The 25,000-nt window shown below is 39.4% G+C and overlaps 2 protein-coding genes across 9 annotated transcripts in view; one reads left to right on the top strand and one right to left on the bottom strand.

Moving 5' to 3' along the window:
* Nucleotides 1–12,889, top strand: part of SAMD3 (sterile alpha motif domain containing 3) — a 45,598-nt gene extending 32,709 nt beyond the window's left edge. The window contains 8 exon segments of the mRNA XM_082475052.1: nt 4,859–4,885; nt 4,889–4,930; nt 4,932–4,982; nt 4,984–5,019; nt 5,969–6,169; nt 11,286–11,457; nt 11,982–12,064; nt 12,299–12,889. Coding sequence (XP_082331178.1) covers nt 4,859–4,885; nt 4,889–4,930; nt 4,932–4,982; nt 4,984–5,019; nt 5,969–6,169; nt 11,286–11,457; nt 11,982–12,064; nt 12,299–12,583 — 897 coding nt within the window. The 3' untranslated portion in view covers nt 12,584–12,889.
* Nucleotides 12,890–17,637: 4,748 nt separating this feature from the next.
* L3MBTL3 (L3MBTL histone methyl-lysine binding protein 3) overlaps nt 17,638–25,000 on the bottom strand; it is a 125,073-nt gene continuing 117,710 nt past the window's right edge. For all 8 annotated transcript variants that reach the window (XM_082474575.1, XM_082474574.1, XM_082474579.1 and 5 more), the window contains 3 exons: nt 24,148–24,317; nt 23,499–23,561; nt 17,638–18,066 (listed from right to left, as the gene is read on the bottom strand). In XM_082474575.1, coding sequence (XP_082330701.1) covers nt 17,923–18,066; nt 23,499–23,561; nt 24,148–24,317 — 377 coding nt within the window. In that variant the 3' untranslated portion in view covers nt 17,638–17,922. The remainder of the gene's footprint in view (nt 18,067–23,498; nt 23,562–24,147; nt 24,318–25,000) is intronic.

A 25,000-nucleotide genomic window follows, 5' to 3' on the forward strand; every position in this document is an offset into this window, starting at 1 on the left:
TCTGGCCTAGGGGTGCTGAGCTCAGGTGGGAGGGTAGGACCAAAGGAAGGTTCCGAGCATCTGCCCGTGCAAGGAGCATCAGGATAAGCTCTGTCTTGCTCTTGTGGAGAGCCTGCTGTGACAGGATGGAGGTGGCCTATGGAGGTATCCTGCTCCTGTCATCCTGACCCTGGGGTGGAGTGGGGATGGCAACTGGTTGGCATAGGGCACTGGACCCCGATCTTCACACTTACCCAGCCTGATGCACATCATTTCTCGGGAATCTCTTCATGCAGAGGATTCCTTGGTGGTCCCTTTGGGCCTCTGCTGACTCCTAATTTATCCCTCCCCCATCCATGCCCCATTTGAAACATCAGGATGTAAACATACTTTGAAATGCTTAAACTCATCTTTAATGCTTTTTGACTAATGCACGCATTTTCTTTTCTTAAGTTATTGAGGTTTCTTTCATACAGTAGAGGCTTCGACTTATTACCATAAACTTTTCACTCTTGGGATATAAGCTGACTTTAATAATAGACATTGCTTCTTTCAAATTTTTCTGATAAAAACCTGGCTTGAATCTTTCATGTGTCCAGTCTTTCACATTTAATGCCTGATCTTTTCATCCACTTTGAAAAGATTCTCCTCTGTCTTTATGGAGTAGATTAACTCTGAAATGGATATTTGGTGAACATTTATTTTGGTTCCTTGAAGCAGTACAGGAAGCACTTTGAATTTTCCACAGGGGCTTTTGCTTTTCTCTCTTTCTATTTTTTTTTTTTTTCTTGTAATTGCAATGAAGTTCTCTCAGTTTGGAGGCTATTAATGTGATCTTTAAGTGCACAGCTCATTTTATCTTTATCAGTTAATGTAGTCTACATTTTGGTTTTTTTAAAGAGTTTTAAGTAAGTAATTTAATCCTATCAATCAGTTTCTTCAAAATTCCTTTTGACATCATCTTCTTGGAGGTTTTCATTTTATGCATGATTTATTACATCCAGCTCCAAGTTCTTAAAATCCATGTTGTCTTCTCCAGGAATAGCAGTCACTCTAGTCTTCCAGTTCCTTGTTTACCGTCTGTATAGTAGCTCTATTCACTATTGAAAGTGACATATTAAAAGCTCCAGCTACTGTTATTACTGAATTGTCTCTTTCTCCCTTCCATTCTATCAGTTTTTGCCACATGGTTTTGGGGTTGCTGTTGCTAGTGTATATAAGTTTATAATTGTTACATCTTCCTAATGGATTGGCCCTCTTCCCATTATAAAATATCTTCCTTTGTCTCTAGGAACAATTTTTGTCTTAAAATTTATTTTGTTTCATATTAATATAGCTATTCTGTCTCTCTTTTGGTTACTGCTTACTGGTATACCTTTTCCCATCTTTTTACTTTCAGTCTACTTATGTCTTTGAATCTAAAGTGTGTCTCTAGTAGACAGTATATATTTGGATCATTTTTTAAAAATCCATTTTGTCAATTACCTAATGTGATTAGTGATAAGTTAGGATTTATGTCTGCTATTTGTTTTCTATATGTCATCTTTTTCTTGTTACTTTATTTCTTAATTACTGCCTTATTTTGTGTTAAGTAAACATTTTCTAGTGTATTAATTTAAGTTCCCTATTGTTTCTTTTAGTAAATAAACATTCATAGTTATTTCCTTAGTGGTTGCCCTGGGGATTACAACTAACATCTTGATTTATAATAATCTAGTTTGGATTAATATCCATTTAATTATAACAGCACATAAAAACTTTGCCCCTGTATAACTACACTCGTCTTCCTTTTATACACTGTATGCCCATCAACACAGAATTTATATCTCTTGCTTCATGCAATTGTTTTGAAAACAAGATGGGAGAAAGAAAGAGTTACAACCAGAAAATACATTGATACTGTCTTTTATACTTAACCTATGTAGTGGCCTTTACCACTGCTCTGTTTTTTCATGTGGATTTGAGTTACAGTCAACGTTCTTCCATTTTAGCTTGAAAGACCATCTTTAGTATTTCTGGTAGGGCAGATCTGCTAGTGATCAATTCTCTCACTTTTTATTTATCTGGGAATGTCTTAAATGTCTCCATTATTTGAAGGATGTTTTGCTAGACATAGAATTCATTTAGGGAATTGATTTCTGGTTTGAGAAATGGGTGTTCCAGTGTTCAGTTATTATGGTTTTGGCTATAGCTACCAGAAAACCCTGTCTGAAATTGGCTAAAACTATAAGGAGAGCTATGCTCTCACATAATAAGAAACCCAGAGGTGGATGAGTGTGGCTATGATTGCTGCTCACCCATTTAATCAGCTTGTCTCCTCCAGACAATCATCATGTTTGTACATCTCCACTCCCTTGAAGTGAGATGTGGCCACGAGACTGACTCTGATCAATGGAATGTGAGAAGAAATGTCAAGCGCATTGAAGATCCAGTATGCAGTGCCCCATCTTTCCCCTTTCTTTTGCAATGATGACTGATATTCTAGATGGTGGAGCCAGTTTCTTGGGTGAAGAGGGTGAGGAGCTGGGCCCCGAGAGGGACATTCACATGAGTGATAAACTTCTGTTGCCCTAACGTTTGGGGGTTGCTAGATAGAGCCGCAGTATCTTGCCTATCCTGAGTAATACCAGCGGCTCCAAGTACAGCATGTCAGGCTTTGGATCCACATCTCAGTGATTCTCCTGTTCCAGGGCAGGCTTCATCAAATGATGGAGTTTTATGGACTTTTCTCAGAGGCTAAAACATGAAGAAAACACAGTATTTTGCCCAATTCTGATGTGAAATATCTTATCAAACATATACTGGGAATGTTGCAGCAGTTTCTGTAGAGAGGTTAATTTATGCTTTTTTTTTAAACTTATGCTATATCTAGGACAGGAACACAGGGATTTAATAAATGATTGTGGGGTGCATCCAAAGTCCTCCAGACTTTTGTTAAATAAATAAATAGATAAATAAATAAACAAACAAACTGCCGGGTGTTAAATTACTCACACTATACTTATACAGTAGCCCCCGCAACATCCACAGTTTCGCTTTCTGGGGTTTCAGTTACCCTCAGTCAACTGTGTTCTGAAAATATTAAATGGAAAGTTCTAGAAATAAACAATTTATAAGTTTTAAGTTGAGAGAGAGACCACATTCACATAACTTTTATTACAGTGTATTGTTATAATTGTTCTATTTTATTATTATTGTTGTTAATCTCTTACTGTGCCTAATTTATAAATTAAACTTCTCCATAGGTACATGTTAAGGGAAAAACATAGTATATATAAGGTTCAGTACCATCTGTGGTTTCAGGCTTCCAGTGGGGCTCTTGGAACGTATCCCCCACAGATAAGTAGGGGGCTACTGTAATTCATTTCTCTCTTTAAATATTTCTTTTCCTACTTGTTGGGTAGATATGTACCCAGTGACTTTGAAAGTCATGAAGTAGTTTTGTGTGTTAGCTTTCTTTGGCTTACAAATACAATGGAATTGAAAGTCATGCAAAAACTGCTTAGTCAATGCTAAGGACATACACTAGGTTTCTTTTGATTTCTTTTAGGGCATTTACTGTTTGTTTCTTACTGCACCTGACATAATGATTTATTGTATAAATACTAATCATTTTTATAGCCTTTTCCACAGATGTTTCTCTCATGGTGCAAAACTGAACAAGAAGCAGAAGTTGAAGAAAAATGTTGACAGTTAATTGCATTCTGGATATAATGCAATTACTGCCATCAGCAGGTGGCACGTTTGCTAATACTGTGAAGTTTTACAAGTCAGCTGTGCACTTGGAAACACGGGGCAAAGTCAAAGCAGTTTCCCTGCTGATTGACTAAGACATGTGACTGAATGTTAAGGAAAGAGACTGTTCAAGTTACACAGGGAAACATCGTTTCCAAAGTCAATTTGATAATAGAAGTGGAAACAGGGATGACTGGAATTTGGTATGAAGAAAACTCTAGCATCTAACACAGCACTGTTCAATAGAAACATAATACAAACCACAGATATAATTTAAGATTTCCTAGTAGCCACATTAAAAAACGTAAAAAGAAGCAGGCAGAATTATAACATTAAGAGTATAGTTTACTTAACCCAATATTATCATTTCAACATGTAATCATTATGAAAAATTGTTAATGAGATGTTTTACATTCTTTTTTTGCATACTAAGTCTTTGAAATTCAGTGTTTCCAGCACACATCTTAATTTGGTCTAGCCACAGTTCAAGTGCTCCATAGCCATATGTGGCTAGTGGCTTTTAGACCAGATAACTCAGATAAATACCCCCTTAGAGGAATTAGAGGGTTAAATGACACTCTCTGGGGAACACCATAGTTAGCAGGGAGCATGACCAGTTACTAATGTCAAACCCTTGTTGCATTTCTGGGATAAATCCAAGTTAGTTGTTCCTTGTTCCTAATATTTGCAACTTTGTTCATGAATGAGATTGACCTGTAATTATCCTCTCTCATACAGTTCTTTCAGGTTTGGGAATCAAATTCATAGACATAGAAGCTTCGTAGAATGGGTTGGAATTCTTCATAGAATTTCTTTTTTTTGACTCCTTGAAAAAATCTGCATAAATTTGGTATGCCCTCTGTTTTGAAAGTTTAGTAGAATTTGTCTGTGAAAACTTCAGGTCTTGGTATTTTCTTTGTGGAAAGACTTTTGTCTTCTAATTAAATTTATATAAGTTTCTAGGAATTTCTTTTTAGTCTGTTTGTATGTTATATTTTTCTAGGAATTTGTTCACCTGGTCTATGTCTTGCTAATCATCCTATGTTCACAGATAGTGGATCTACCTGACGCTTTCCTAATATGCTTGTAAAAGTCTTGATATAGGAGCCTTTTAGGCTCTTTACCATTTTTCCATCTTTTACAGGTAACATCTGCTCACATTCTGGTCAGCTAGACAGTTTGTCAACTTGTTGATTCAAGTGTAGTTCAGCCAAGTGTCCGCTCAACTAACTTTTCTAGAAAGATTTTTTTCTTGTCTCCTCAAAGCCTATTGATTACCTTAGATTTTTAATGAGACTATGTGAGGTACTTTTAGCCACCCCACCCCATCCAATGTACCCAAATGCATAGCGAATATAATTGACAGCTTCATGATTTAGTATCACAAAATACCCACCATAATTATTTTGAATTTGGATTATATGGCATGGTACTGCAGCCCTAAAAAAGCATTTAAGAAGGAAAAATACAAACAATAACAATAACAAAAACTTAATTTAAAACCTTTTATCTCTTCTTAATATTTTGTCTTCTAAAATTTAAATGCATGGGAATAAATGACATTTCTATTCAGTGTGAACATTCTGGATAATCTAGGTTTCCATGTAAAAAGGTATGTAGGAAATGAAATAACTCTTAGATCTGTCAAGAGAACAGATTATGGGACTTCCCTGGTGGTGCAGTGGTTAAGAATCCTCCTGCCAATGCAGGGGACACAGGTTCAAGCCCTGGTCCAGGAAGATCCCACATGCCGCGGAGCAACTAAGCCTGTGCGCCACAACTACTGAGCCTGCGCTCTAGAGCCCGCAAGCCACAACTACTGGAGCCCACGTGCCACAACTACTGAAGCCCGCGCACCTAGAAGCCAGTGCTCCGCAACAAGAGAAGCCACCGCAATGAGAAGCCCGCCCACCGCAACGAAGAGTAGCCCCTGCTCTCAGCAACTAGAGAAAACCCGCGTGCAGCAGCAAAGACCCAATGCAGCCAAAAATTAAATAAATGAATAAATAAATAAATTTTTTAAAAAAGAGAACAGATTATAATTCCAGAGTCAGTAATTAACTGTTTGATTTGTTCACAGCGTCAAAGACATTTGTTAACCATGTTCCAAGCCAAGCATAATGCTACATAGTAGTGCTCACCGTATGAGTGAATCGTTGAGTGTGCCGTAATAGCCCATAATTCAGGTTTTCATGAAGCATTAAACTGCCACTTGAAACATGGAACATATTAATATTTTGAAAATATTTTGCAGGAGGAAGCTGTTTGTTTAGATTATGAGGTAGATGAACATATTAACTGGTTCCAGCAAGAATATGTGAAAACAGAAAAGGACTGGAGCGAAATTGATAAGAGGATGAGCCAGACTTTGGAAATAAGAAGAAAGTTGATCGGCAGCAGAACACCTCTCAAGGACATTCTTAAAATGTTTCCTTTCCTGAAGTGCCCCTATCAGGTATTTGCTTATAATAGTCTGATTATAATGTCCAAATTGATTTTTGTCTCTTTCCTCTTGGAGTGGTAGCAGGACTATGCAGCAAGATGGTGGTTATGAATCTCAGGAGAATGCATGAGGCCCAAGGGGTACAACTAGGACCATTTGGTAAAAATTTCTGGAATCATATTCTGATAACACACACTGGCTGCCTTCAGCTTTGAAGAGTTCTCCATCACTGGACACATTGTGGAGGCAGGGGCACCACTACTTTGGGGTATTTTGACAATGGGAAACATTTTCCCTTTGCATGCATTTAGACAATCAAGATAGTTTATGAGATAACTGTTAGCATGCAACATTACTCAAAATCTATTTCCTTTATGATCCCAAATCATTTCATAAAGTGGTCTTAAAATATACGAAGTTTATGGGTAAATCAGACACCCTGCCATTTAGTTTATTTAAGGTGGCCATTAAAGGGTCCTATTACAATTTTAGTGTAATTTTGGCTGTAGTATATAATGAAAGACTGTTCAATGTTTTTATCTGAGAATACATTTCACGGAGGAATTCTGTAGGTGCAGTCAACCAAACTGGAAATGAAAAGTTTTACATGCTTTTCTTCTTCCAAAAGAAACTGAAATAAGAATTTGCCTGCATGCTTTATTTTAATAATAATGTCTATAGCAAACATCTGAGTGTTTGCTACATAGCAGCTATGTTCTCAGTGCTTTACATGGATTATTTTATTTAATTTTTTCTCAGCAACCCTGCTGTATTTATTGCTTGCTTTCTCCTTAATCTTTGGGTTGCTAGGAACAGTAATATACGGTAGCCTCTAGCTGTTAGAAGAGTATGCCAGATTGACACACGTACAAAATATACTTTTAAAGCGAAAAACTGTTTAACTGATAGTCTATAAACTCTTTAAATGTAAGGAGCATGTTCTGAACATCGTAGCAGTTCCCAAAGTACCTAGCAGAGTACTGTGTGTAAAATACAAATGAAGTATTGATTTTTTTGAATGCTGGATGAGTTAGTAGATGGTTGGTGTCTTAGTCCAATCTAGCTGCTATAAACAAAAATACCATCGACTGAGTAGCTTATAAACAATTGAAATTTATTTCTCCCAGTTCTGGAGTCAGGGAAGTTCAAGATCAAGGTACCTTCAGATTTGGTGTCTGGTGAGAGTCCACTTTCTGGTTCATGGATGGTGCTTCTTAGCTGTAACTTCATATGGCTGAAGGGCAAGCTAGCTCTCTGGGGGCTTTTGTATAAGGGCACTAATCCCATTTATGAGGACTCTGCCCTCATGACCTAAGCACCTCCCAAAGACCTCATCTCCTAATACCATCACACTGCTAGGTTTCAAGATATGAATTTGGTGGGGGACACAAACATTTGGTGGGGGACACAAACCAAGGGGACTCTTGGTCCCCTTCATGTATTTCACCCATTCCCCATCCCCTTCCCTCTGGCAACCACTAGTTTGTTCTGTGTATCTGTAGGACTCTGATCTTGATTATAGGGGAACATACAGGATGTGCCTCAGTTTTCTTCCTTGGGGTTACTTTCTAGATCATGGCAGAAAAAGGTGAAAGCCAAGCAGAATGGTGGTCTCACAGAGTTGAACAGTTAGAGGTGGGAGTCTGGGAATGATGAAGTAGCTGATATTTGCGAGACAAGGTACTAGAAGAAAGATGGAGGGCAGAAGTCCATGGAGGGATCCCCCAGAGGTCTTTGGCTGAGAGCTGGACTGCACAGGACAAGACCCCACAAAGCTGCGAAGAGAGGCTGCCACAGGATGGCAACCTGAAAGCAGAGGCCACACGGTGTTGAAAAATAAGAATTCTGGCCTAGTCAGAGCGGGAAGACCTTGCTGAGAGGCTCGGGCGTCCATCTGAGACTCCAGAAAGTCCATACTTTATGTCCAAGATTTGAGTTGGAGCCATTGCCTAGAACTAAGGACGAAAACCAAAATAAACCAAAATAAACCAAAATAAACTCGTTCAAACAAACGATAAGATTAAGTCTGACAGAACCAGAAGGATCAACCAGAAATTTAATTGCCTGCCAGAACAAAATTTAACACTCTTGAAAGGAACACAATTTAATTCCGACTCCCTACTAGTGGTCACTAGGGGTAATAGTGAGTGGTGCCACTCCAGTTTCCACCCCTGGATTCCTGGACCTGTGAATTCTGGCTACGAGAGAAACAGCACCATATACTGGGCTCTGACTCAGCGCATATACAGCTCCTGGAGAACCTTTCCCCAGCCCTACAAGGAACTGCTACCTAACTGGTGCTGTAACCAAGTCTTCAAAAGGCCATTTCACCGTTCCATCAAGCCAGCTGCTTCAGGATGGTGGGAACACAGTAAAACCAGTGAATTCATGCAGCATCACTGTGGGGCATCTTAGCAGAGAATGGAATATGTATTTTAAAAGAACCAAATTGAAATTCAGAACTGAAAAGAACATTTATCTGAAATGAAAACATCATTGAATAGGGAAATGCTTATTGGGAAATACAAACTAAGGGTCTGTGAACTTGAAGATAGAAATGATCCAAAATGAATAGAAAATGAAAAAGGATTAAGGTTCATAACCTTTGGGACAAAAGGGGTTGTAGAGAGAGGGGCTGTTCTGTGACTGACCATTCATGACTGGGGGTTTGGCTACATGAGGTTTGGGGAAGATTTGGGCAAATAAGTAAATATCAATACATCCAGGATAATGGGAGCCAGGTTTTCGCTGTTGAGAGAGGATGTAAGGGAAGCACGGACGTTGGAATAAGGCCTGTGTTGTTGGGTTGGAATTGAAGGTATCAGTGTGAACTCATGGTTTTTAATACTTATATATAGATATTTAAACAGATAGATGTATGTCTGTGTGCATGTATATACAAATATGTATTTCCTAGCTTTGTTCTGTAAGAAATCCTAGAACACCAGTGAAGCAATGAGCACATCAAGGGCTGAAATCTTAGTTTTAAAATATCATTCTCCATTAAAAGGAACCCGGGACTTTTGGAGAAATAGCTGACTCCAAGGCTGAGGCAGGAAAAATACGAGATGAACCTGAAATATTGTGTAGTGCCAGAAACTAAGGAAGTGCTCACAGACCAAGAGGCTATGTCAAGAGGATTCAGGGGTCAACTCCTACTGGCCGAATCTGGACAATCTGAGCATTAATATAAATAAAAAAAGGATTAGAGTTATGATCATTTGAGTAAAGAGGAATTTATTATTCTGTAGTGATACAAATAAATGAATAAATAATTAATGTAGGAGAAGAGAAAGCTACACCGTAGAGTAGAAAGCCAATAAATTGAGAAAGAATTATGGAATTAGAAAATCACTATTTGGCAACTATCATATTCAATAGTAATACTTGATTCAGGCAAGAATCATTGGTGGATGTGAAATCTTATGGCTGAAAGACAGGAAAAAATATATTTACATCAACTCAAGGGAAACTCCCCTTAAAATACTTACAACTATATGTTAATTAATAACATATATATTAATTAACATGTCAGATTCCATCTTCACCGAGTGATAAGTTAGTATCTTCAATAATGGCACCAGTTACCACCTTCTGATGGAGAAGTGCCAGCATTCTTGCCATAATTCATAAATCATGAAGAAACATCATACGAACCTAGAATGAGGGGTGTTCTGCTAAGTAATTGGCCTCTACTTTTCAAAAATGTCAGGGAATTTAAGAAAACCAAGATGCTGCTTCAGATTGAAGGAGGCTAAAGAAACATGGTATCTAAATCTCACATGTTCCTGGATTAGGTCCTGGATTTTAAAAGAGCATGACTGCAGCAACGGGCAAGTTTGAATGGATTAGATGTTCCTGATTTTGATGGTTATGCTGTGGTTATATAGGAGAGCATCTGTGTACTTCTAGCTAAGTGCAAGGAAGAATAATACGCAATGAAGAATTAAGGGGTAAGAGGGCATCATATCTACAGCTTACTTTCAAATGGATCAGAAACGTTAGCCTTGGGGGAAGTTGCGAGCTCTGTTTACTCTTTCTGCAACTTTAAGGTCGACTTGAAATTAGTTCTTTTTAAAAAAGGTTAAAAAAATTCCTAAGCTGTGAGCCCAAGGAAGTGGACAATATTTACCTTCCTCATGCCTCACTTCACATCTCCCTGCTGAGAGAGGTTCTTTGCAGGGTATTAATCTAAATTAGTCGTCCACTGAGTGTTGCCTGATAGCAGAGCTGCTATGTCTTTATGAGAATGTGAATTCCAGTTTTCCAATAACTTAACTTTTGGACCTAATCTTTGGGCAATTTATGATCCACCAAAATACTCAAGAAATGATGAGACCCAGTGGGTAGTATATAACTGTTCCTTATAGTGTTTTAAGGAAAGTGATAATTACATAATTCCTACTAGTGTGGGTGATGAACAGTCTTATAATGCCACTCTGTCAAAAAAGTTGGGAGGGGGACAGTGGTGGTGGACTTCTCCGAAGGGAAGAACTTAGGCAGTGGCAAGAAAAGGTGGTTTTGAGTAAAGGGGTTTCCATACAGGTAAACTGTTTTTGCTTTCACCTTGTAGTCAAATCTCCTAGACTCATTTTGTTTTTCACCCTTTATTTCTGTCTGATCTTACAGAGTTTCTAAAGCTCTTTTCCCTTTAGGATACCATGGTCAGGAATTTTTCAAGGTTTGCTTCCTGAAATCTGACAGTTTTCTTCTTGTGCTTCTTGTTGGACAGTGCCAAAATATAACAATGTAGCAAAGAAATGTAAGATCCTAGAATCTTAGCTTGGTAACCCAGACAGCCAAAATATGTGTCATATACTTTGTAGAGGGATTTGTTTTCTGTTTGCTTTTTTCCAAGTACTTTGTAACCCTCATTCACTTGAGTCTGCATCCAGTTTTAATTCTACAGGCTTAGACGTTTGTCATGTCCATTATTTATTTCTTCCTATTCACTTCAGGCTTTCATTCTTTTCTCCTCCTCCATCCTAAGTCTTTATACTTCCCCACTAAAGCTAATCAAATATCTAGTATATAAACTAACATTCAGAGCTTAATATAATTCTAAAGAGTAATTTACTTCCTTACATTCTATACATTAGCTTTTCTTGTGATCTTTTTCTTTTTTCAGCTGTTCAGAGAATTCCAACTTCTTACAAGAACAGATATTTATAAGAAAACAAGGCACATTTTGGAATCCTATTCAGAAAATATACTGGCTTCTTTTTCTTTGGTGGACAATCCAATCAATATTGCATTGCAAGAAAAAATGAAGCAGCATACAGATGAAGACATGTTGAAACGTTAGTAAACCTAAGGGATAGGGTGATGTGGTCTCAGTTATCTGTGTAATTCAGGATAATTAGGAAAGCTATGCTTTGTAGAATTCAGTAGAATTCAGTGAAACAACATGTGGGAAAGCAAAAAAGAATTTCTCAACTAGGAGGAGTTGAGGTATAGATTTTAAAAGTACACTTGATATTGTAAAATTATATTTAGGAAACTAGTAACCTGTTAATTTCATACACAAGGTAATTTACAAGCCACAAGGTAAAGTACAATGAAATCACCCTGGCTGAGGGACAGAGAGTACAGAACTCTTATCTTCTCCTGGCAGTGATCTGGAGGGCAGAACAGGAGATCTTGAATGTTTATTAGAAGGGGATGTTGGCTTAAAAAATGGTAGGGAAACACTGATCTAAGAAGGCTAGTTTGTTCTCCGTAGAAGGTAACAAAAAAAAATCCACATGTTTTGATACTGGCTTTACTTACAACAATTGGTAAGAGCTTACTTTTACTTAGACTGTGAGCCTGTTTGCTTTGACAGATATGAAGATGACAGCCACCTGTTTACTCCTACCAGATGTTTTCGGGGAGGATCCCAGCCTTTTTGTCATTGTGAATGAGAAGGTATGCGGTACGTCAGTGATCACTGGTTTGAGATTTCGCATCTTTCTATGATCATTTATTTGAAGCAGGATGGTGGCCTATTTTGAAGTTATGTTTTGTCATATTTACAAATATGCTAAATTGCAACAAGCTCATCATATATTGTAATATCATGGTTAGATTGAGGCATCTTGTATTATTTAGCTAGTTTACACATCATGGGGTGGTGACTACTGTAATCTTTTTTTTTTTCAGGTGCAAGTGTCCACACCTGTGTTAGAAGTTAAGAACCCTTTCAACATGGATGTCTGTGAATTTTCTTTGTATTTAGAAAAAGAGAGACTCACAAAGGTGGATGACTGTATTACAGCCTTGGCCACTCTCATAGCTGCCTTCCATGTATTTGGGATCGAGTGTCCAAGAAGACTGTCCCAAACCCTCAACTTCCTAGAGACACTGATTTTTGATACACACAGTCCATATTTTCCTTCTGTGAAAGAAAAGGAAAAGGAAGTAGGATTTCAACACCCAGTCACTTAATAGCATGCCAAATATTTTATCAGAATTGATCTCTGGGATGGCTGAAACTATTAAAAATTGTTTTGATTTAGTCGAGGTAGGTATTAGAAAATCATCTTGTCTCTAGGATTCTAATGAATATCAATGCCTTCTATCCTTACACTTCGATACTTTAATTCTTTATTGAAATTCTGTAATAAAATACTACTTAAAGAGATGTTTATTTTGAGTTCTAAGCAATTCCAGTCCAAGTTAACACTTTCAAGGGTGCATTAGTTTTTAAAAGACACTACGCTTCACATTTTCTTAAATCCTTCAGATTAGGGTATGACCTTGCACTTAAGTCAACGTGCCCCCTTTTGAAAGACTTAATGCCCAGGAGCTGCACATTTGTGGCCTGTGGTTCTGCCTCTGGTCTGAACATTGCTTGGAAACATTTTGGGCATTTTAAGAAGATGCTCGAGCTCCCCAGTTCCTCTTTCCCTCAGCTGACCTGCCCTGGGGGGTGTTTTGGTTTCCTTCATTCATACCTGTTGAGAACCCGGGCTGCTTCATTCCTGAGGTCTCACTTCTGGCCAATCTCGCTGGCACAGGTTTTGATCATCTGTGACCCGTCTTCATCTTTCTCTGCTTCCCTCCCTTGAGATGCAGTGATGTGCCTGGTCCTTGTCTCCCCACACGGTTTCTGGTTTTCCTTCGCCTTGACCTCATCTGCCCTGGTTGCCCCTAGGGCTTGTTTTGATCTATAATAAGGATCTTGCTTTTCACTCCCAGCACCACTTGGGCCCCAGCTTCTAGCTTCCAGGTCAGGACCCTTCCTAGACTGGCTCTCCAGCCTCTCTCAGGAGCCCTGGTCCTGCCTGGTGCCTCACGCAGCCCAAAGCCCCATGTTGTAACTCATCCAACATTAGCTTTAAGGTGCCCCTTGTTGTCATCATCACAATCTCAACATTCCTTAGTTTTCTTTTTTTATTAATTAATTAATTTATTTTTGGCTGTGTTGGGTCTTCGTTTCTGTGCAAGGGCTTTCTCCAGCTGCGGCAAGCAGAGGCCACTCTTCATCGCGGTGCGCGGGCCTCTCTCTGCTGTGGCCTCTCTTCTTGCGGAGCACAGGCTCCAGACGCGCAGGCTCAGCAGCTGTGGCTCACGGGCCCAACTGGTCCGCGGCATGCGGGATCCTCCCAGACCAGGGCTTGAACCCGTGTCCCCCGCACCGGCAGGCGGACTCCCAACCACTGCGCCACCAGGGAAGCCCTAACATTACCTAGTTTTGACAGAACTGGTTGGTTTAGAGACTGAAGAATTTAAGTGTGCTAATAATTGCACCACAATGCGATGGACATTTCCTGGGTAACTTCATCAAATAAAAATTTTTTTTTAAAGTTTAATAAGAAAAGGGTTCATATGAATTACTAAAGAAATATTTTTATAGCACGTCTCTAGAAATACTGCAAAATACTAATATCTTTCTAACTGTTCATTAAAATGCTTAAGCCAGTGAGATAAAAGAAAACGAAAGATCAGCTGCCCACCTCTGCCATGACTATTCGCTACTTACGTGAGAATGGACAGGCAATAACAATTCGGTACATTTCATTTTTGAATAACTATTCCCAATTCTACAGTTTCCATTTCTTCCCTTTCACTACAATGTGCCTTTAGTTCCTTATAAAAAAAAAGTTTCTTTTATTTCCTCCAATTGTTCTCTCCCCACTCCCGTTTTTTGTGTTTTTTTTTAACCATCTTTATTGGAGTATAATTGCTTTACAATGGTGTGTTAGTTTCTACTTTATAACAAAGTGAATCAGCTATACATATACATACATCCCCATATCTCCTCCCTCTTGCGTCTCCCTCCCACCCTCCCTAGCCCACCCCTCTAGGTGGTCACAAAGCACCGAGCTGATCTCCCTGTGCTATGCGGCTGCTTCCCACTAGCTAGCTATTTTATGTTGGGTAGTGTATATATGTCCATACCACTCTCTCACATCATCCCATCTTACCCTTCCCCCTCCCATTTTTTAAGTTTCAAAATCTTACTCCTCTTCTCCCAAATGAATTTACCAAGTTCTTGAGAGAGTCCTTTCCCTTGGAGGTCCACAGTCTCTATGGCTGGCCTTTTTTTTTTTTAATATTGGAGTAAAGTTAACAATGTTGTGTTAGTTTCAGGTGTACTGCAAAGTGATTCAGTTACACATATACATGTATCTATTCTTTTTCAAATTCTTTTCCCATTTAGGTTATTACAGAGTACTGAGTAGAGCTCCCTGTGCTATCCAGTAGGTCCTTGTTGATGATCTATTTTATATATAGTAGTGTGTATATGTCAATCCCAAACTCCCAATTTATCCCTCCCCCCACCTTTCTCCTCTGGTAACCATAAGTTTGTTTTCTAAGTCTGTGAGTCTGTTTTGTAAATAAGTTCATTTGTATCATCTTTTCTTAGGGTTAGCCTTGAAAGAAAGCCTCTCTTTGTTCCTTTGGGCTGGGGGCGGAGAGATAGGGGTGGAGCTGCAGGGTAACTGCAGTGAACTTTGGCTGGAACATGACAGACATGCGCTGACTATGAGGGCAGACTCCCATAAGCTTCATTGTCTCTTTCAATGGTGTATCTGTCTCCAGTGGACAGCATGGCCATGCCACTTGGCAAATATTCAATATTTCTTGACCAACCTAATCCTATTTTCTTTGGAAGCTGAGTCCACTGAATCTAGAAGTTGCAAAATAGCAACCTGGAGTAATATTTCAACCGGTAGACGGGACGGACTCCTTTGGCTTGTAGAGTGTTTGTAATTTTTTAAAATGCCTTTATAGATGGGAAGGTTCTGTCAAGTTCCACATTCCCCATCCCTCCCTTTTGTCTTACTCCAAGCCTGCTTCTCTCATTTCAGGGACCTCCCTGTCATCACGGCTCCCTATTTCCTCTGTTAAAACTTAGACTAGGGCTTCCCTGGTGGTGCAGTGGTTAGGAATCCGCCTGCCAATGCAGGGGACACGGGTTCGTGCCCCGGTCCGGGAAGATCCCACATGCTGCGGAGCGGCTAGGCCCGTGAGCCACAACTGCTGAGCCTGCGCGTCTGGAGCCTGTGCTCCCCAACAAGAGAGGCCGCGATAGTGAGAGGCCTGCGCACTGCGATGAAGAGTGGCCCCCCGCTTGCTGCAACTGGAGAAAGCCCTCGCACAGAAACGAAGACCCAACACAGCCAAAAATAAATAATAAAATAAAAAAATAAAAATAAATAAATTTAAAACTTAGACTATACTTAGACTATATCCCAGGGATGGAATGGTGAAAGGTTTCCTTTTCTTGTGGTGGACTCTTCCACCCCAATAGGGATGCTTAATGCCTTGCCTCTAACATACAACAACATGCTTCTTAGAATGAGCAGATGTTTTCAGTAAGATTGAAAAGGTTCCTCTCTTATAATACGTGCTTTAAACTAGAAAGGAAAAGTCCTCAATGCGTGTCAATTCTACTTGACGTAACCATAAAATTTTTGATTTTTTTTTCCTTTTTGTCGCTCTTCACATCATCTGGGACACAGTTTGACAAACAATTCCAAATCCTACAGATTCATTCATCACACAGGTGCCCATATGTTTGATATTGTTCCTGCTCTCCTACGCCCCTCCTATCCGACAAGGTTTCTTAAGAATCATACATATATAAAAAAGTATCTGCAATTAAGATTTTATTTCATTCATGTCAGGTATAACAAGTACAACTTGAATGTACAAATTCTGAACAAAAAAGGAGAAAAGAACTAACAACAAAAAACTTTTTTTAAAGCAGATTTATGCAAAGAAATGAAGGGGGGGGGTCATGGGCCCTGTTTTACCTTGAATTATGACAAAAGCAAAGGACCACTCATAGACTTCCAATGCAGGGGGGAGTATCAAGGGAATCCTACATGATAAAAAAATGAAAGCAACTAAGGAAAGAGGTGGACCTTTCCCCAGAATTCAGACAACATGCTACAAACTTACTTTCTACTTTTAAAATAGTTCTTAAATAAATATCCAATCCTGGAATTAAAAGTTACATACATAGGCTGATAAAATAATTTACCTTTTGCGTTGGAAATGCATTCTTGCAAAAGAAACACTACCAGCTATCAGTTTATAGGTCATCAAGGGCTTTCATTTAAAGTGCATCTGTATGCTTCTATATTGAGGAGAAAAGAGTCTCTCCAAAACAGAGCTCCTTGAATAACTGCTCTGGGAAGGTCACCTCCCTCATCTGTGAGCATTTAGAATCTTTGTGTTGACTGGGGTTGCTCCCTCAAATCTCGCCTCTTGGGTAAAATCTATACACTCTCTCTTCAGCCAATCCTAAAGAAAACCTTTGGGTTTGGAGGACACTGCAAAGGTCTGAGACAGAGCTCTTTCCAGGTTAGTGTTTATATCGATAGAATGAGCCCTTCATCTCTGAAGAGCACCACAGTTATTTCAATGACAATTAGAAGCTCAAGATAATCTCATAAATAGTTTAAGATCATACAAACAGCCCCCCAATATAACTGCATATTCCTTTGATATCACTGGAGTCCTGTAAACACACAGGGCACCACGATGTATGAGACTGATGTCATTCAAATACATCACCTAATTTATTTATGTTTATATATTTTATTTTTCAATTCCATTATTTATATACACGTTTTTGGTAATTAAGTCAAGATGCTGGTGAAAATTAATTTGTTTAACATTTCATAATTGCGTGCAAAAGTAAAAACACTGATTTAAAGAAAGGTAATTTTTACAACTATTCAGCCCCAACAAATTATGACAAGCAGTTAGGCAATATCATGACTTGCAAAGTTATACTTAGCATAATGTTGCAATTCAAAATATGGCACAGAATTAACAATACAGATAACAGTCCCACTGGCTAAAGTTAGCCAGGTTTTGACGAATTTGGTTTAAGTTGAAGTTTGATTATATAAAAAGGTTCCTGAAAGTATTGAAAAAGAAACAGTGTACATGAAAGAGAATTCAACAATGTTTACAAAATGCCAAAAGTTCTTACTCTGCCCTCCCCCCCACCCCCGCTTTTTCCATAAATAATTAATGAAGTCCCCCTTCCCTCCCACCCCCCAGCCTCAAAAAGATTTACAAAGATAAATTTAGCTCAGTGAACAGAACCGAAAGATGACTGTTGTTAGACAGTACCTGGTTAAAAGCTCAAGCACTTTCGTAAGAATTCATATATATTGTCTCTTAAGGAATATAAATAATCTGACAGCATTGCTCTTTAGAGTTTTGGAGACTTCTCACTTAGGAGTTACAACTGTCTTTGTGCTTTGAGTAAAACATGAGCTTTAAAGCAGAAAGCTGATGGTGTTCAAAATTCACCATCTTCAAAGTTCATTGTGAGAGTTCTTCTCTGCGGCTTTGAACATCAGGATAGAATTGAAAATTTTGAGAGCAGGGCCCAACTTAATGCTCATAATTTTCACAATGTCTGTTTGGGTCATAAGCAGAAATGCTTCTCCATCAATTTGCTAAAATGGGAGGAAAAAGACAAAAGATTGTGAGTTAATCGGATGTAGGATTATGGGACATATTCAAGGTTCAATTTTCAGCTGTCTTCTACACAGTAACACTAAAATGGCACAGATGGGCAGTTCATGTGTACAAACAACAGTTCCTCGTAAGTGGACCTTTCTTATCTACAACGACACCCCCAAATGTGGACTGGGAACAAAGTCAAATTCATTCATCTGAAGAATCAGCTCATAGGAAAGTGGAAGGTGCTCATATCTTTCTGTGATTATTCTGACGTAGGCGCTGAGTCAAGAATAATTTGGGAAAATCTAGGGTGCCTCAGATCCAGTTCTTATCAGGGCAGGTTTTAAAATGAGAGATGAGAATAAGTACATAAATACTTGTGGATAAGCAAAGGAATTCAGGCAAACACATCAGCTACATGCCTTCCACCATGAAGAAAAGAAAATCAGTGATAACATTCATTTTTAGAGTAGCCACAGTTATCCTTCAAATACAGAAGAAAAGGAATTACTAACAACCAACAAAGGCAACCACCAGTATAGCTGAAGGAATGTAAGCCTGGTGGGAAGAGTTGTACATTCTAGGCTGGTTCTTCTACTACTTGGGTAACCGTAAGAAGCATCCTTCCTCTCTCTGGGTCCCTTCTAAGACTAAAAGTCTACACTTTTACAGAATAGGATACTGTGAGGTTCAAAGATATAACTCTGTGAAGATGATGTCTGGTTCAGTGGGTAGAGCAAAGGAGTAGTCTTCTTATTGTATAATTTTCAGCTCTTGGGGAGTCCACCGTCTTAAAAAAATTAATTCACTCTCTTTGTCTTCTCATTTTGTACAAAAAGCAAAATACACTTTTGCTCTCTGCCTCAGAGGACATTAGAAACCTTGACAGCAGTGTACTATTTATTATGGGCTGAACTGTGTTCCTCCCAAATTCCTATGTTGGAGTACTAACCTCCAATAATCTTAGAATGTGACCTTATTTGGAAACAGGGTCACTGCAGATGTAATTAGTTAAGATGAGGTCATACTAGAGTAGGGTGGGTCCCTAAACCAAGATGACTGGTGTTCTTATAAAAAGGGGAAATTGTGACACAGACACACATAGAGAGAAGACGATGCGAAGACAACAAGAGAACACCATCTGCAAGCCAAGAGAAGAGGCCTGGAGCAGCTCCTTTCCTCACAGCCCTTGAAGGAAGCTACTTGCCAACGCCATCATTTCTTGTGTTCAGATTTCTAGCCTCCAGAATTGGAAGACATTAAATTTCTGCTGTTCAAGCTACTGGTTTATGGTATTTTGTTACAGCAGCCCTAGCAAACAAATACTACTCTAAATTCTGTCAGCAGTTCACTAAATAAAGCCTAATGTAATTAAGTTGCCATTTCTTGAAATATTCCCCTTTCCTCTAAAAATAAAAACCTGTAAATCTAAATTGCTTATATGCTTAATCAGTAAGAAGGAGAGTCATCTTATACAACTTTAAGTAACAATTATGTGGAAAAAGTTTGCTAATTTTCAGCAAGGAAACACCCTGCTGTCATAAACTAGAAGTAAAGACATTGCAATGTTAATTTCTAAGTGTAAGACAAGTTAAGTGGCAGCTATGAGAAACATTCTGTTGTTTTTTGGAAACATTTGCTTTGGTCTCATTTGCTTGTGCTGTGACAGGTCTCTGATAAACAAGTCCAAGCAGAGAGGCAGATCTACTAACACTTCACTCAACCCAGACAGACCTTGGTAGAATGAAGGGTCTGACAGAAGTCGTCTAAGACATTAACTAAAATGTCAACGTACCGGGTTCCCAGGGAGCTCACTACAAAGAGTGAATGGTTTATTATAACCTTGGGCCCTACTGAGTCTTCTTCTGGGACTAAGTAAGAGTTTAAAGTGACAGATGACTGATGAAAAGGAACATTCAGAGAACTACGAGGCAGGAGTCTAAAAGCTAGGAGTGGGATGAGAAGGATAAGTTTTGGTGGATTATTATTTTTAAAGTTACCCTGGGAAGAAAAAAATCATCTTGAGGCTAGAGCCAAACTTTAGTATATTACATACAAGCTGCTCTGATGTGTAGCCATAAGGATAAGCCTCAACTGGAAAGAAGCAAATAATTTAAGAAAGTACTTTCTGAAAACAGTAATTACTGCAATGGATTGCTGGGTTTATTTTTGGTTTATGCTTTTGTAATGCATATAAACTGGTCTAGCTCCAGAGATTAAGTATCTTGCTAAAGGCCCAAAACTCTGAAGGAGGATTTGGAACTTGGGGTTCCTGCCTTCCATTTCATTGCTCTTTCCACTGTGCACTCGTGGTTCTTTTCCAATGTTGTAACTCTGCAAATCACAGCAACAAGCTCTTTGAATGTCTTTCTCAGAGTGTAAAGGTATGAGTCTATTCATTCAACAGAAACTTATTAAATACCCATTATAGTCTACATATTATTCTTGGGCCTGGGCATATAGTGCAGACTAAAACAGATAAAAACAAAACTAAGCAAACAAATAAAAACTCCTTGTAGAGTTTTACATTTTAGTAGTAGGAGACAGACTATAAGAAAAACCACAAGAAGCAAATTAATTAGTAACTAATTCTAAAAGGTGATTAGTGGTATGAAAAAACTGCGAGTCGGGGAGATGAGTGGACAGTAGGCCAGGATGGATGTGTGGTGGCAGGTGGCAGATTGAAGGAGGGTAGTCAGGACAGGATATTGAGAAGTGGAGTAAGCCATGTGAACACCTAGAGGAAGAGCATCCCAGGCAGAGGGGAGAGCCAGAGTGTACCTGGATAATTCGAGGAATGGCAAGGAGGTCTGTGTGTGGAACAGTGTAAGCAGGGGACAGAGTGGACCAAGAGGTCAGGCGGTGAGAGAGGTGATGGGGTGTCAGACTGTCACCCTTGTGAGGCTCTTGGCTTTTACTCTGATTTAACTACCGGAAAGACCTGAACAGAGGAGTGACGTGATTTGACTTGATCATGTAGCAGAATCAGCCCAGCTATGCTGGAAATAAACTATAGAGGAGCAGGGACTTCCCCGATGGTGCAGTGCTAATGCAGGGGACACGGGTTCGAGCCCTGGTCTGGGAAGATCTCACATGCCGTGGAGCAACTAAGCCCGTGTGCCACAACTACTGAGCCTGCGCTCTAGAGCCCGTGAGCCACAACTACTGAGCCCGTGTGCCACAACTACTGAGCCTGCGCTCTAGAGCCCAAGGGCCACAACTACTGAGCCTGCACTCTAGAGCCCAAGAGCCACAACTACTGAGCCTGCGCTCTAGAGCCTGTGAGTCACAACTACTGAAGCCCACATGCCTAGAGCCCAGGCTCCACAACAAGAGAAGCACTGCAATGATAAGCCCATGCACCGCAACGAAGAGTCGCCCCCGCTCGCCACAACCAGAGAAAGCCCGCGTGCAGCAACGAAGACCCAATGCAGCCAAAAATAAAATAAATAAATAAATAAAATATTATTTTAAAAAAAGATTATAGAGAAGCAGAAATAGAAGCGGGGAGCTCGGCTAGGAGGTTATTGCTTTAATCCAGATGGGAGAGGATGGTGGCTCCGACCAAAGGTAGCGGTGGAGGGGGGAGAGGGAGCTGGAACACTTATATGCTTTTAAAATACATCCAATAAGGTTTTCAACAGATTAAATGCGGAGTGTGTAAGAGAAGGAGTCATCCAGGATGGTTTCAGATAATAGCCCACACCTGCACTTTGCCTCTTAGAGATGACTTACAAGACTTTAGCTAGATTTGTTTTCTCGTTTTCATCTAGGACTCAAAACCCACACCTGCTGACCTGGTGAGACATGTGAGAGCAAGGGTCATGTCCTATTATCTCTGAATTAACCCTCTTACTAGAGCACTACATGGAGTATCATACACATGGTAGGAATTTAACAAGATTTCACGGGGTGAGTGAATAGCGGAATGAACATATGAATAATACATGTGGACAGAGAACATTCATTGCCTCCTTCTTCAAAAGAAGGCTCTGCCTTTGAGGATATTAGGTGCCTGGGGAATGTCTCCAAAGATAATATGAAGAAAAAAGTTATTCAAAGAAATAACATATCATTTGAATTTGAATCTTACTTAACCTAAATAACAGAGCAAATCTATAAGGATTGGCTAGATATCAACAGAACCAAAAGTAGAATTTATAAAACAGATGTGCTAGAAATTTATTTTTAAAATTGTTTCATCATTTTCAAAGGTAATGTTACTACATGGCTCTTTCCAGGAAAGAGCAACAGCTCCCTGCAGGAATCTATGTCTGCTCAGGGATCGAAAATCGACTGAGAGTAACCCACAAAGACACTTAGGACCTGGGCCTTAAGAAACTCAAAATCTGAATAACTGCAAATTCTTTAATTTGACCTTCAACTAGAAAGAAGACAGAACATTTCTGAAAGTAAGACCATAAATCAGAAAAAGGCTGATGACAATCAGATCCTTGTGCATTTTAACAGGCATCCACATAAAGCATAAATGGTATCTAATAGTATAATGACATTGGCGACCGGTGGCTCAATTCTTGGCTGTGCCGACATTCCTGCAGTGTTCTTAACTGAAAGTGTGCTATTTGAACAGTGGAGGCTAAGCATAGGAGCAAACAAGGTATCTTATAGCTGCAGACAGCAGATGCTGGACAAAGGCTTCTGAGATGACTCAGTCCTCATTGTACCTTCTGAGATCAGGGTGATAACTGACTGTTCTGCTTGGAGGAGATGACAGGCAAGTGGCTTATTTTTAAAGGTCTCTAGTGAAAAGAGTCTCCTGCTTCTAGTGTAGTTAGAAGTAGAATTCCTTTTTGTCCTAACGCTCACTAGGGTGGTATCATTATTAATCATCCCTTATATTGAAGTTTCGGACAGGCAGATGAAAACAACTAATAAAATCATCTTCCAACAGCAGACGGTAATACATGTAATGAATATCAGTTAGTATAAACATCACTGAGAAATGTATAAGGTCTAAGGGATTGTTTTAGCAATAATGGTAATATTAATTATCAGCATCAAATGAAGTTAATCTTGGTGTTAAAATGATGTTTGAAAATAAAATAACGGGAACTAATTTTACTTTATTAAAAATGAAACGTTGCTTCTTTCTTGCGTTGGTTTCTTTCTGTGCTATATACTATATAAATGCATGTTTTTAAGTTTTGTGTTTGTTTTCTTAAATAATGAGCTTAGTGCTACTGCTGTGGGGCATCAATAAAATGGCACAATTTCCTTTGCATCTAATTTTATACAAACACATTTTTATACAGCTGATTAATGCTGCTTGTTAGACAACTCGATATCACTTTGTCAGTTTCAACATAACCCGTCTCTTCCTTCCTCTGCCAATTTAGAACATTTCACCATTCACTGCCTTTGTCCCCCCCTTAAGTAACATACTGCAATTTAGTGGAATACTTACTTCGTCTTTAAATACCTTTCCATGTTCTTCACATCCAGGTAAGCTCTGTATGAATTCTGATACCTGTTAAAAATAAGATCAAAATTCCAGTTTAAATAAAGAAGCCGGGGGACTTTCCTGGTGGCACAGTGGTTAAGAGTCCGCCTGCCAGCACAGGGGACACGGGTTCGAGCCCTGGTCCGGGAGGATCCCACATGCCGCGGAGCGACCGGGCCTGTGTGCCACAACTGCTGAGCCTCTGTGCCACGGCTGCTGAGGCCCGTGTGCCTAGAGCCTGTGCTCCACAGCAAGAGAAGCCACCGCAGTGAGGGGCCCGTGCACTGCAGTGAAGAGTGGCCCCCATTCACCACTACTGGAGAAAGCCTGTGAACAGCAACGAAGACCCAACGCAGCCATAAATAAAAAAATAAATAAATTTATTAAAAAAAAAAATGGTCCACATCAAAAAATAAATCTTTAAAAAAAAAGAAGCCAGAATCTAAATGCTACAGGTTCAAAATATTTAACCTATACTTTCATTGTTTCTCTCAGAATAATTTCTTCTCTTTCAGAAAAAAAAAGACTAAACCCCACATGCATTCATGTTGCCCTCTCCTTAAGCCAGTACTACTACGTGTGGCCCCTGCCAGACCAAGAAAATAAAATATACCTCATCTGTGCTCCATTTGGACACTTTACTGGCAGGGATGCCGGCTACAGTTGGGAGAAGTTTGCTCTGCTGCTCCCAGCGCAAGGGCAGACATGGAATCGGGGACTTAAAGGACAGAAAGACCGCTGACCGCCGCTGTGCCTGCTGTACGCTGGGTTCTTCCCGGGCACCTGGTTGACAGAAACAATCAGGAAGTCACTCTCTGAAAAGCAGCCAAAAAAGCCCCCAATGCCACGTGTCACCCCCAAACAATGAGTAGCATGGAAACAAGGCAAAGCATTGGTTCAACATTACATTCACTTAATAATTACACTCTCGTTCATCTTTACTGAAAGTCACCATAAGAAACAACCTAAAATTCAACTGACATGTTTGCCACATCACCCATCACTGAAGACATGCATCATTACATCATTCAATGTTCCCTCTTTAATGCTTCAGATAAGAAATCTACCCCCGAGCTTTAGTGACAAGGAAAATAACTCTCACCCTAGGGAATTATATTTGGTTCCCTTTTGGCTTTGGATGTCCTAAAAGTAAGAGCCAAGTTGCATGCTCAAGTCCAGCCACTGTGTTTACCCTGTAGTTACCATACCTGTTCTTTTGTTTTACTTCAGCCCTGTTTTGTTCTTCCAATTTCTATTTACTAATCACATCGACTTTTTAAATAGCCAACTTATTTTTTTTGAAAGGGGATATGAAATTATTGCAATAAAAATAAAATAGCATAAAGGCAAATGCTTTTGTCATTCTTCATTTGTGAAGATCAAAGTTAAAACTACAGAATATTCTATTTATCTGCTAGTTCTTCTGAATCCAAACCTAGTTAACTGCTGCTCTTCTAAAACAGCCG

The sequence above is a fragment of the Balaenoptera physalus genome, assembly GCF_965194825.1.
Source record: "Balaenoptera physalus genome assembly, chromosome: 9".
Lineage (NCBI taxonomy): Eukaryota > Metazoa > Chordata > Mammalia > Artiodactyla > Balaenopteridae > Balaenoptera > Balaenoptera physalus.